This window comes from Strix uralensis, chromosome 1 (assembly GCF_047716275.1).
Source record: "Strix uralensis isolate ZFMK-TIS-50842 chromosome 1, bStrUra1, whole genome shotgun sequence".
NCBI classification, from domain to species: Eukaryota; Metazoa; Chordata; class Aves; order Strigiformes; family Strigidae; genus Strix; species Strix uralensis.
The window spans coordinates 111,505,970-111,520,304 of record NC_133972.1 but is presented as its reverse complement, the minus strand read 5'-3'; the positions used below and the strand labels follow the sequence as shown (position 1 = coordinate 111,520,304).

Below are 14,335 nucleotides of genomic sequence, written 5' to 3'. Positions count from 1 at the left end.
GATCATGGCGCAATATAGCCTTTGCTGACAAAGCTTTCTGCTAAGACAAGGGTTTGTTGTGTCACTGCCTGCTGTGCCTCTCATGGGATCATGTCCTACACTTTACACATATTAGAAGAGATGATTGAAATTACTATGAGCTTTGCCTGAGTTACCATTCTTTTCACATGAAAACATGCAAGATCAAACTCCAAGCTGAGTCCATAAGCTTAACATGGAAACTCCTGCAGTCAGTATTCTTCCATTTCTTTCCTCAGGAATAATAAGAAAACTATCAGTATGACCAGAACCTAGATCTTGTATTTATTTTGAAATGTTTTAAATTGAAGATTTTGGGATGAGCTCATTACTGACATAAGAATGGAGACTATTTAAAGGGAACAAAATAAGAAGACATTAAGTAAATCTTACAATCTTTACACAAGACCACACAGTCTGATCCCATTTACAACTATTACATGTAAATAAATACAGCCTCATTTTACAAGAAGCATTGAATAAATAAGTTAATAAAACATTTTTTGAGAAGAAATATTATTTTAATAGGTTTACTTTCATGTTAATGTAATTGGGTGATTGATATTTATTGAAATATTTAATATAACATAAGAAAGAAAACTTATCTACTGTTCTCATTTTGAAGAAATTCACATTTTGGGAAATGCTTACTATTGGCTTGTTGCTATTTATACCAACTTACAGGAAATTTGTGATCTTTGTGCCAATACAAATTCAATAGCAAATCAAAACCTAAAACTTTACATATATTTGCACCAAATACACAGTCCATGGAAATGAAACTACACTGAAAGTATAGAAAAACCTGTTAAAAATAAAATCATATAATAAAGCTTGTAAAGAAGATCTTATTAATGCTACCCTTTTTGAGGTCTGAAGACCAAAGTAGATCTTTGAGATTATAGTAAAAGACTGAATAACTGGAAGACATCATCAGTTAATTTTATTCAGATGTTTCTACCTTTGACTTCACATATTTATAACAAATATTGATTTGAACTTTAAGCAATACTAGGGCAGAAGAGAGCAATCAGCACCTTCAATCTAGGATCATATTTACATGCTCTTATTCATTTAAGATTTGTTGAGAACTACTCATCATTCACCTAGGGACTGCAGAGTCTGGTATCAGAAACTCTATCCTGACAACATTTTAGGTAATCTTAAGAATGTTCATTAAGGCTTGAAAATCTTATATATTCACTGTTCAAATATTGTGTTATTAACCTACCTAAAGCTTTATTGTAATGTTGCAAACTAGATATGAAGGTAAATCCTGCTAGTACTGTTAGTGTCAGACAGCATCATATCACAGTGTATGGCTGCTCTGCTTTCCATGGCAACAAAGATATACCTGCTTCAAAAATGGCTTATGTCATTAACATAACACATTTGTCCTTTATAATCTTCCTGTGTTAGGTCTTCACTACTCTATTTAATACCAAGAGGAGTTTTACAAGTTTAAAACCTTAACAGGACTTCTCTGAATCCAAGATGCATGTAACGTGATAAAAATGGGCATGAGGCCCTCTGAGTTATAGGTCAGTCCTCTTGACATGGTTTTTGGTGTTGAAAAGGAGTCCTAAAGCCTATTGTAGCCTCAGTAAGGAGTCTTCGTGGGCAAATAAGAATCAGGCCTACAGAGTTACACATGAGATCTATTAAATCAGTGAAAGAACAGCCTGAGAAAAAAATGTGCAATTTCCACAACCTCCATGTAACTCTCTGAATCTCACATTGCTATCTAGTTTTAAGATCAGAATATTGCTATAGTGTACTCTTCTCTGCTTTTACTTATCTTTCAACAAAGTCAAGACAAGGCTTTTCCTAGTGAAGCTCAGTTCTTGCTAGAGGATCAGAGAGAATCACATCAGCTCAAGGAGCACTCAAGAGTTTCTACTTTGGCCCAAAGCTCCTGTGTGTAGAGCTGCTCCACTTTAAGAATGGAGCATTGACTATTCACTAACACCATTTCCACACTGCTAAATAAAACAAGGCTGGAGAATGAGTTTGGGAGCTGGACCACTTAGTAAATGTTAAAATCACCTCCTGGCATAATTTTGGCCATGCCAGTCAGAACTGCCAAAACCCATTCTTAGGCATGATGTGGTGGTTTGCATCAGTCAAGACCATTCACAGCAAGCAGTTTGTATCTGTACTCTTGACTGGGAAGGTGAAAGGAGTTAACCTGTACATGTGTGATTGTGCCTATTGGCTTTAAGGCCAGTGAACATTTCCTGATCTGTTTTAGGTATTAGTATAGGTACTGGCTGTGTCCCAGCCTGCTCTGCAAGCTACTTGGAACAGGATGAGGTCCTTTCTCCTAACTCCCAAGGAGTGCAATACTTTGTGTTTCTGTAACTGCAAGGACTGTGGTGATCACAGAAGATTGAGCAAAGGGAGGAAGGGGTGTATACATGCATCCATGCATTTTTTAATCATGTGCTTTTAAATTCACCATCTTGTATGATATTTAGAATTAAATGTTTTGTTTGCAATAATGTACCTAAGAAACAGAATTATTCAAATCTTCCTGGAAATTACCATAAGGGATGAAAACACACAGTTCAAACTACCAACTTTAACTTCCTTTTAGTGAAAAAGGTATCATTTCCAATTTATACTTTGGCTTTAACAAAGGGTTTCTTTGCCAAACACAAGCTAAAGCAAGCAGGCATTGTATAAATACACATCTTGTGCCACAGTTTTTGCAACAAAGCATGTGCAAATGTGGTCACAGTAAAACTTTCAGAAATACAGTGAGAACAAGTCCAGAATAGCTACAGAAAAAAACAAAACAAACAAAACGCCCAGAATAAGCGGTTCTTCCATACTGGATTAGAATCTGGCCATCTCATAAGAAAAGGAGGGATGGAGTGGTCATTTCTGATATCCTTATTCATAGGTAATTCCTATTCACATCTTCAGAATTTTTCTGTGGCTACAATATCAGGAAAAGTTGTTGTCAAGTCCAAATGAAATATATTGAAGCTGTCTCATAAAAATGATTTTGCTTCAAATCTTAAAAATCTTCCCTATTTAACTCCAATTATCTTTCTTCAAAAATGTTTAATACCATGGAAAGGTTACTTAATGCTTGCATGTCTTGTCATATTTTTCATCTAATTATCTTACACAAGTGCTGTCTTCAGATTTTACATTCAATAAAAAAGAAGGCATTGGGTTCCAACTTGCAGTAGAAGAACAGTTGCAGCAAAAACATACAATTAAGGTTTTAATTCTGATCAGCCTCTGAGTCTGTGTAAGTGACAGCTGAAGTTAAGCAAAAAATCTGTTTCAATTTACCAGACTGCATGGAAATAAGACATTGAACTCAGCACATACCCCCATCTATCTGAGCTGCTACAGTACTAATAGTCTTCAATAATCCTTGGTCTTTCTGATTGTCCTGCTCTTGATAACAAATCCACCTATATCATCCTTTCAAAAGAGGATTCTTTCCTTGTTTTGATGAAAACTTTTTGAATACAAAAATCACTGTGAAATACAAAAGGACTTTGAGCAGAGATTTTTTTGTACAGTGATACGTGACCATTTTCTAACTCCTGTGAAATATCTAGGATTAGAGTTTAATGGTCTTTAATGAAAAGATAGAAGACCTTCAAGAGAGCTAGCTCTAAATGTCCACAAATGTATAAAGTGGAAGATTTATTTCATATCTCCATAAAGCAATTTTAGCCCATACCTAGATTTATAAATAAGCATTTAATTATTAAAAACTGAAGAATGCGTAAAATCTTACAAGTATTTCACTTATAGGATTTATAAACCAATTCTTAAGATATATTGTGTAAAGTATGACTATCCCACTCCCCAGATATCTTAACACAAAGAGAAGCTTTTGCTCCTACAAAGTCTCCTGTGCAAATTTCCCTTTGGAGCTTACATGCCAAATTCTCTTCAGTCTGGCAAAGGCTAATGCTGCCAATGCTGCGGTTGTTCCGGGCAGCTGTGAATATTGCCAGGTTAGAGTCATGAATATGTGAAACAAGGGTGAAATTGGGTCCAACAGGGAATCTAATGTGTACACTCAGCTATTTCCTACATTTTCTATATGCCAAATAAGACTGAAAGAAAAAAAAAAACACGAATTCTTAATCCATTTTGAAAGGCAGATGGGATTCACCAGAAGCTCCTCTATAGCATAATCATTTTTGTACTGAGTCCATGACTTCTGGATGACCTAAAGGATTTCTTTTAGAAGGGCATCCAATCTGGACTTTAAAATTCCTAGTTGTTCCAATAGTTAATTAACATTACTACAAAAATAGAAGAAAAGAAATAAAAAAAAAAAAGGAAAAGAAAAAGAAACTTCTAGCTGTTTGATCTGCTTATGCCTTTGACTGCTAGGACAGAAGCCTCTGCAGTCAGAAATCCTCTTCTCTTTTAGAAACTCAGTCTATGATCATGGCAATTTTTGCAAGACCCTTTACTTCACCAAAGTAATTTTGAAATGATAAAAGGCTTGCACACATTTAAGATGAGCTACAATATGGAGGAAAAAAAAATGTATCATGAGATGAAATTCAATTTTATTACAACACACTACATGCTGGAGTCCTTACTCAAGTCCAGTAAATTTAGTAGGAATTGTGTCTGAGGGAAGCCATTAGAATTTGCCCTAGATTGTGTTTGATAGTAAAAAATGAAGGAATGAAGGCAGGCAGGCAGGAAGGAACCTGGTGATTTGTATATGTATTTAAACTCACATCAGGCAGCTGTCAGTATGGTATATACAGTCCTGGTATGCTGAACTCTCTAAGACATATAAAAGGGAGATAGCAATGTGGGAATGCTATTACAGGTCCTATCAACAGTCCCCCTAGTCTGGTAGTTGGTATTCAACAGCAGCCAGAAGCTCTTTGAAGTGTATTGGAATCTCAATAATAAATACAGGAATAAGATGCATATGGAGATGTTTCTGTCTTATTCTAAAATTGAATGGATATTTATGTCCTGGATTAGCAAGGATTATCCACTCCATAGATTGTTATCTGACCACAAGATGTTGCTATTTGTAAAATAATTAATCCTTTTTTTTTTTTTTGCAGTCCTCTAACTTCAATATATTATGCCAATGAATTTCACAGAATATAAAAGACATGGGGAAAAGTTTTCACTCCCTACCCTTCTTTATAATTTTCTGCCAGTTTTATATGTTGTAAAAAGAATATGGGCAAATAATTGACTGCAATTACAAAATCATTTTTGTTGTCCTTCAGTGTTTCTCCTTTTGACTTTTTTGAAAACTTCTACTTTTTAAAATATCATTGCTCATCATCTTACTAAATCTCTGTTTATTTTTGTGACATTTTTCAGACATCACTATTCCTGATGTTTTTAGAAGACAGAAATAGAGGGATATCAGAGCTGAAAATGCTGTACAATATGCATGGTTCTCATCAAATTATATGCTGATAGAGCTGCCATCATCATGGGTTTTAAAAATACTCAGATGCAATCCAAACTGTTGATTATGGCTGGACAGGAAGCAGAAGATACCAGTGTTGTAAGAAATTATGTGCAACTGGGTTTTGCCAGATTGATTTTTCCTGTAAAATACAAGATGTCTGTTGAGTTCAGATTACTCTTTCTACTATACATTGTTTCAAACTAGTTAACATGGAATTTCATCTTCATCATAGAAGCTGGTTGATTAAATCTTTCCTTCTTGAATTGTTCTTAGATATTTCCAGTTTAAACTACTCTAAATCAGGTCGTTTCAACAGTGTATTTTGCCACCTTTTGGCTTATTAACTTTATTTTTATAAGTACTTAATTACTATAATAAAGACAAAGGTCTTTACAATAAAGGGCTTTCAGACACCTTCTTACTAAGAGAAGGAACACCTTATGGCCTAAGACACTGGACAAGGGTTTATAAAAATGGTCACTTTTTTTCCACACTCTTTCTCTTTAACAATAAAACACATCTCTGTGTTTCAGATCCTTGAAGATACAATAGGCTTACTTCTTCCCAGCCTCACAGGAATGTTAGAAGGATAATTTAATCAATATATGCAAAAAGACCTGGATCTAGCAATATAGGTGTAACAAAAAATATAACACTAAGTAGTACACATTGAACATATACATTTATCTTTTAAAAAAAAATACTTTTATTTTAAATCAATGACCAAATTATGGAAGAAATGTTTACCACACATCTGCTTAAATTTTGGACTCAAGTGGGAAGACTGGACAAGCATAAATTTTCTTTAAAGGGTTTGACTCCATGATTTATAATCACCTCTTTACTTCTGACTTCTGCCAGGTTAGCTAGCACTACAGTGGAATGCAGAGATCTCAGTCATTTTGCTGTGATTTGTTCTCCTAAACAATACATACATTTACTATGCATCATTTCCCCAAAAGGTTTTCGTAAAATATTTTCTTTTAGTTAGTTGGTACTAGATTTGGAAAGACAGACTGGTTTCTGGAAAGGCCTAGTGGGGGGTTCTAAAGGAGCTAGTTCAATTTGAATCAGCTGTACACCTTTGGAAATCTCTCTTGGTTTCCCGCATCTTTAGTAAAATAAGTATTTCTATAATTCCTGGTCCATCATTTGTAGTTAATAATTCTGTCCAACCAAGCATGGATGGAACAAGCGTCAGTATTGTATTCTGCATGTATTCACAACTCATAAATGAATCTTCTTGGTTCCAATGACTTACCATTCTGTACCTGATTCATCTTTTCTACTAAGCTCTGACAGTATCTAATCTCTATTTCTTTCCACAGATTCATTTTTACAACAATCCCTTCAACATCCATTGTACTAGGGCTGATGAAAAGAAACTGCATAAGTTACTTGTAATATACCTCTAGGCTTTCTTACATCACCTCCATGCCTGCAACTGTCTACTCTTTAAAAACTGTGTCTTACAGCTGTTTGGTGTTAATGTTTATTCTTTTCTGGTTTTGTTTTGGTTTTTTTTTTCCATTTGTTTTCACTTCCCATGAACAATTGGATAGAAAATAATTTTTACATTCACTATATGGATATTTTCTGTACGACTTTCTTTTCTGTACTTAGCCTAGCTATACATGTCATCCCTGATTCAGTTATGGTAAGTTTAAAACATCTTTATGAAGGTCAAAAACATTTTTATTTCTTGTGTTCACTTTTTTTACTCATTTTTAAATATGCTTTCTTCTGTCATGTTACAGCATTTTAGGTTCTATTCATTCTCTGAATATCCTGAAATAAATTATAGTGTGTTTATTACTAAGTGACTCATACATACTTATCACCTGAACTAATTTATGAGTGATGTCAGGAAATAAATCAAGTATTTTCCAGTATTTCTTGGTATGCTCTATAAAATTTTTAAATTTTTATACCAAAAAAAAAAGTGCAGAAATAGACCTTCTCTAAATCTTATGTCTTGAAAAGATTTATCATGATCATATAGGCTTACCTACTCTTCACCTATAAGAAAATAAAACCACTTTTTTTATATACATATATAGTCGATGATAGAATATAAAGATTCTTCAGCTGATCACCTTCTATAATGTAGACGCACTCTCTGTCAGGAGGATACTTGTTGGGATAATTGGGAGAAGTAAAGATGCCTCCTTCTGCATATTTTGTCCAAGTTCCACACTGCACTGGTTTCTGTCCTTCGGGAGTAGTTTGCTTTTCTGTGAAACAATCACATTAAGCATTATATAATTAGCTCACATGACACTTAGAACTCTTACAGAATAAAACAGTCCCTTCTGTCAGTGGCCTCAGCTTTTTTCTATTGAGACTAAGTGTATGATCATTGACCTGGAGGAAAGCGGGACTGTTCTTCAGGGGTACAAACATCTAATTCTTACTCAAAATATTTTTTCAAAGCAGAGAAGAGGCTTGGATGTCAAGGGGAAGACTTATTTATATTGCTTTTTAAATAATAACCTTGTAGGGAAAACACATGCTCAAGAAATGGGAGACATGAATTTCCCACTCGTATATCTCAAAAGGCTCAAGCATGTGCTCTACCAGCAAGCTATGTGCCATAATACAGGAATACATCAGAGTTGCAAAATCAAGGAAAAAAACCCACAGAATTAGGATAGAATATACAAAATGTTTTGAATTTTCAGCAGCTTGACTCTATATTTACCGGACAGAGATAGACAGGGGAATTCCTGGATTCTGGTTCATAGATTATTTTTATCTTGCTGTTTGCGATAAAATTAACAAATAGCTCTGAGGCCAGGAATCACAGCCCAGAACTTTCCTCCTCCGTTGTGAATCATCAGAAAGCAGAGTCAGACCTTCTTGTTTGCTTTCTTCCTAGCCCTGAAACTCTTGCACTCCTTTCTGCACATTGGCAGAGAGCCTGGAGACAAAGGTTTGAGTCTGTTCAGGCCGAAGAAGATGAAGGATCACTTCCTGGGCACCATGCTTTAACAAATAGGCTACAATAAGATGGATTCTTTGGAGGGAAAAATAGCTAGGCTGGAATTAAAAGGAAGGATACTAGGTTGTAGACTTCACACGGGTGTCTGAAGAGGACTCCTGTGTTTTGCTCCTAATGAGGTATCTATATCCAAGGAGTGTCCCATCTAACTTAAACCTCAGATGTGTAGAGCCAAGTTTGTTTGAGGTTCCCTCTTATGATCAGTGGAGGGAGACAGGCACCTTCCAAGGATGATTTTAACCACCCGAGATCTGCCTTATGCTCTGCAAGCATTTCTCTTTCTTCCTGGTCTGTATCCAAGCTAAGTACGACATGGATCCTAATTTCTTGAAATGAATTCATGCCCGTAGGGACTGAGCATTCAGACACACGTTCAGACACACTCTGTGCTTAGCAACTCTCCCTGCTTGGCTCTCACAACATTAAGCACCCAGGGCTTTTAACAACCTATTTCTATCTCTGCCCTGCACAAATGCACCCATGATACCCAATTTCAGATTTTGAATTCTAATTCAACAAGCAAAAAGATCTTAAGTGTAGATAGCTCAGTGCCCAAACTGGACTTCCCAGCTGAAAGTGGGGGTACTTCACAATCTTTAGTTAGAGTCAGGCTGAGTCTTTAGTTCAATCTAGCTGTGGATCAGGTCACTAACCTGTTTTAAAAAAGGTACCACTGGATTTGTGTGTGTGTACAGGCACACTAACACAAAGAACAAATGAACAAAGGACAGATGCTGGAAGTAGGTGAACTACTGAAAATTTCAAGAACTAAACTAACAGCTCAAATCCATACTTTGAACTCTAATGTCTGAAAAAAATGTCTGAAGTTTACATACCTGTTCCTTTTTTGGTTGCCCCAGACAAATGTAGGATGATTAGACTTGCTACAACTGAAAGAGAAACATGCATTAGATATCACAGTGTGATAGTGCCTGCAATCAAATCAGTTGTAAACATTTATTTTAGAAGAATACAAATTGAATAGAATTACTGTAAAAAAAAGTTTAATGTTTACTTGCATCTTTAAATTGAACATTTTGTATAAACAAGTTTCTTTTTGATCTGTCCTTGTAAGTATTAATTTTTGAAAATGTATCCAAATAAAGAGGAGATCTTTTGGGTTTAAAACAAAATCCCCAGGCACTGATGCTTGCCTCCTACTTTTTTCTTTTTTTAATATTAGAGAAAATAACATTTTACCAATATTTATTTATAAATATACTCGCTTCAGCCAGTAATAGAAAAGTGGCTGCTTTTAACAGAGGGAGACAAAGGCCGGCTAAGTTTCAGTGCCACTGGACTCACTAATGTCTCTCACTATGGCACAATAAAATTTGAAAATGAGTACTGGGAGTATGAGAGAAGTGAGGGGTTGGGTTCTTCACATCCATCAAAGCATTTGCAAGTCCCCAGTGAAGTAAATTATTGTGTGTGTTTAACAGTCTCATTAATCTAGTTTGTTTGACTTGTGGAGAGGGTGTTTCTTTGTGCTGCAGTGAATTTGCAGCCCATTTTACAAATAGAAATCTCCTATCTCCAACCGTGATAGGACAGCTATACCTCCTGGGAACAAATGTAACCTTTCTGAGATGGACTTCAACCTGAGATACTTCCTGAGTTTCTGGGAGTTTCCAAATATAACATTTTAACTAGAACAGGCTAAGAGGCAAACACTTTGGTCAGTCATAATGACACTGCTTTGGAAGACCAAAGTGACTAGCTAGCTACCTGATAAAGAAATCATGCACTGATGATAGCATTTTCTTGTCATCTCCCATATCTTCTTTGGCTATTGGAGACAGTGGGATAGCAAGAGCGTAAGAGAACATACCCATCAGTTCTTGGAGTGCTTGGGGTTTTGACCCCAGCTAGTTCGGTGTTAGGCCCAGACATACTGGCCAGACCGCACTGAAGTTAAAGTGGAGGTGAAGCTGTGTTGTTTATTCTGAGTATTTTGGATTGATCAGCTGTCATTTGTATTATTGACTGTGATGAGGAATTGACAGACCTGTGGTCTTTAACAAATGTAATTGAATGGCACACGTTCCTCTTCTTATCCCCCAAAGACACCAAAAGTCATCATGGGCTAGTAACTAGCTACCTAAATGATCCTTTCAAAGATGGTGCTTTCATCATTTTCAGCTTTTATACTGCAAATAGTGTACAATTTTTACCCCAAAGGAAGCCAGTCTCCATATTTCCAGTATTCTGATGGCATTGAGATCTCTATTTCTATGTCTTTGACCCTTCCTGTGTGACACAGGGTTTGAGGCATGGATGATGGCTACCTTATTAAGCAGGGAAAGGCTGAAGTTCTGGGAAAATGAAGGCTTGGCAGCATATTCACTATTTCTTGGTCAGGCTCACAGCCCCCGTGTCTTTTTGAATCCCTCAGCTAACAGAGACGGATGTTGGCAGAGCTGGTAGTTAAAAACTCTTCTGTGTCATGGGCATTCAGTGAGAACATTACATCTTCTGCTCGGATCTGAATGCTACCCAACCATTCATGCCCTTACTCTCCTCAGGGATGGATTCTGGAAATACATGCTAGCTGGGACTCTGCCCGCCGGCTGTGTCAGAATCTAAAGGAGATGCAGGATTCGCCCATTTACTAAGTTGCTCATTTACTTTAGCTGTGTTTCATGCAGTGAACATACTGCATCTATGCCTGTAATCCTCACCAGTCAAAAATCTAATTTCTCAATAAGTGTAAGGTGGATTGGTGTTAGAATACGGAGCCAGCTGCCGGTGTTCTTTTTGCCCACAAATTTATAGAAGCTGGAACAGGATGCACAACAGCCAAACAAACCCCATGTGAGAAATGTTTCTTCTTAGCCAATTAATAACAACTCATATCTGACTCTTACAGGTTCATTTCAAGCACCTTTATCTATTAGCTCTCCCCTCCTTTTCTATATGGAAAAAATTGAAGTTCAGAGAAGTAAGGAGAGTTGGCCCAAGTCACAGAGATATTATTACCAAGATTACAGACAAAGCACAGACTTTTAAATTCTAGCTGTAACCGCTAGAAAGGATGCTTCCAAGTCGCAGAGCTGTGTTATTCCAAAGCAGGGAGCTACACTTAACGTATCATCATGTAAGTATTTATTATTAATAAGGAATCAAAATAATCTTGATAATAAAATGTAATAGATAAGAAGAAACTAAGAGACTAAGTTTTTCTGGACGTATCATATCTCACATGTGGATAGATAAAGTGAAGTATGTCTCCCACATTTCAAAAAAAGAGAAAGCCTCTTGATTTCGTGACATTAACACCATCATCACCAAAATCTGTATATTGCCATGAAAGTAATTAAAATTATGGGCTTTAAGGAAAAAGATAACATGGTATTTTTTACTTAAGCAGTCAAGGCACTCCATTTTAATCTATGACCCCTTGTCTTTTTTCTTTCTCAAGCCACAGGAAAAGAACAGTGTTCCTCACAGAGGAAAAAAAAAAAAAAAAAGACCCCAGAGAGACCAGTGGTGCAATCTTCACTCATTGAAAACTGTCACTGTGGAAGCTTTGGCAGTACAGCAACAGTATTGTGATTATCTGGGTTTGGGAATTATTTTAAAGAAGTTTCCACCAAATTCTTGTTCCATTCTCTCTGTGTTCTTCCTCTCCCTTTCCCTCCTAATCACGGGTGTAATTATAATCATGCTTTCTAGTGCCCCTCTGATTATGCATCTTTGCATTTTTTCGGATCTGTGCATTTTTCCATTACAAGCCGTACGTTAGGAGATTTATCTCTTGGCCAGGCAGCTTTTTGGAGGCTGTGATTTGGCATAGGCATGGCTTAGCCTAGCGAAGAATTGTTGGACAAGCAATACCTGGCCATAGCGCTGCTATTTTACAGGTGTGGGCGTCGAGAGAGGTGCTGGAAGGAACTGTGGCCAGCCGAGCCCCTTGCAGTAGAGTGGACCCTCTGCAAAACTGAGGAGGGAGAAGAGGTCCCATCCACGCAGCCTGAGGCCCCTGGGGGGGGGGGGGGGTGGTGTATCTTCGACGTGTAATTGTTAGGTTTCGGTGCCTCCCCGCTGCTCCTGGAGGATTTCTCCCCAGGGGGCCGCCCCCGCCCCGCAGCCCTCCGGGATCCGCGCCCGCTGTGGCCGCCCCCGCGCCCCCTCGCTCCGCCGCCGGTTCGAGCCCCGGCTGGGGCTGCGCCGCACCGCCGCGGACGGCGGGGGCCCTTCCCCGCTCCCTCCCCTGGCACGTCGAAAGCCGTCAGACGCGTCGCGCCCAGGTGAAATCCTCCAGCCCCCCGCCCCACAGGGCTGACAGACACCGGCTCCCCGCCGCTGCACCGCAGAGTGGCGGGGAAGGGGGTGTTGTGCGTGCGTGGGGGGAGTTTACCCCCACGCCGCGGAGGTCTGGGCGTCCCGTTACGCTACTTGTGGAGGCAGCGGAGGGCAGGAGCCCGTGCGCGGCGGAGGAGCTCAGCCGGGGCGGGGGGGGGGGGGGGGGGGGGGGGGAAGGCGGGAGGGAAAGGGGAGATAGATACTCACTGTGAAAGAAGCTGCGCCCATGGGTCATGTCTGTTCCTTACACAAGGGGCTTCGGTCTCCACTAATTCCATTTAGATACGGGAGGACTTCCAGTGGCGGGGAGAGGATGGAAGTAGGAAAAGAAGGAAAAAAAAAAATCCCGAAGCCCACACACAGCAGAGCGGAGCAGCCCTTCCTCTCACTCGTTCTTCCTCACCGCCTTCAAATAATCACCGCCGGCTCGATCCCATCACAGCCGAGCTACCATGAGCACCACCACAAGCGTTGCATCGCGGCGGCGGGCAAGGCGGCGGCGGCCCGCGCATCCAGGTGCCGGCGGGCGGCGGCGGCGGCGGCGGCGGGGCGAGCCGAGCCCCTAGTCACCAGTTTCATACAAAACCAAAAGCAGATCGAAGCATTTCCTGCAGGACTCCGAGCCCAGCGACTTCCAGCCCTTCAGCTTCTTTTGATGCATTGAAGAAGGGATTAATGGGTCCGTCATCAGCTCCCTGTGCTTGCTCCTCTGAAGGGGTGGGGGCGGGCGGGAGGGAACCCAAAGAGGAGGGGTGGGGGGAAGAAAGATTTACCAAATAGGGGATTTAGTCATATTTGTGTGCAATGCGATCCTTATTAGAGAAGAAATCCTTTAAAATCGAGCAAATCCATTTCTGCAAAATCTTCTCCCTGCGCGTAGCATAGTATCAAGTGGTAGCAACGGCAAGAGGCTGGAAACACATTGCACCGTCTGAAATCCTCTCGGGAATGGATAGAGCGAGATAGAGATGGATGAGGGTAGAGAGATGTCCCCTCACTTCTCCAGTCCAGGGCGAGAAGCAGAAGAAAACCCTGGAGACTCTTCCATTCATTCAGTGCAGGGGAAGGGGAAGGGGAAGGGGAGGGGAAGGGCGGGAGGGTGGCGGTGGTGGAGAAAGAATTATTTCAAAACTGAGAAAGGAAGAGTAAGAGGAAGGGATCGTTTCCCCTCCCCAATCAGCTCATGGATCAGACAAAATGCTCATGAGTTCCTCCTTGAACTGCACCTGCCAAAGGAAAATAGAAAAGGTTTTCCCCCTTGAGAGGCGACTTCTCCACTTACACACCTCCACACACTCACGCGCGCGCACACACACACACACACAAAAGGGAGCAATAAAAGTTTAGCTGCTAATCCTCCGGCCGCAGATATAATGATTGCCTCTTCCAATCCGCCTAGAGACAACAACAAAATCTCTCCCTTTCGCTCCCCCCCTCCCTTTCTCAGATTTATCTTCCTCCCCAGCTACATCCCACCCCAAACACCCATCCCTTTGACGAGGCTACGGAGGGCTAGTGTCCAGGGCGGGAAGGGAGGGGGAGAGTAGAGCAGGGAGAACATATTCATAGTAAGAGTT

At 39.6% G+C, this 14,335-nt stretch overlaps 1 protein-coding gene across 7 annotated transcripts in view; it reads right to left on the bottom strand.

The window, feature by feature from the left end:
* NETO1 (neuropilin and tolloid like 1) overlaps positions 1–13,970 on the bottom strand; it is a 68,197-nt gene extending 54,227 nt beyond the window's left edge. For all 7 annotated transcript variants that reach the window (XR_012629982.1, XM_074877336.1, XM_074877327.1 and 4 more), the window contains exons 1-3: positions 12,966–13,970; positions 9,290–9,343; positions 7,549–7,686 (exon numbers count right to left, since the gene is read on the bottom strand). Coding sequence is in view for 6 of the 7 variants with exons in the window: in XM_074877336.1 (XP_074733437.1) it covers positions 7,549–7,686; positions 9,290–9,343; positions 12,966–12,993 (220 nt within the window). In the remaining variant the exon portion in view is untranslated. The remainder of the gene's footprint in view (positions 1–7,548; positions 7,687–9,289; positions 9,344–12,965) is intronic.
* Positions 13,971–14,335: the final 365 nt, after the last annotated feature.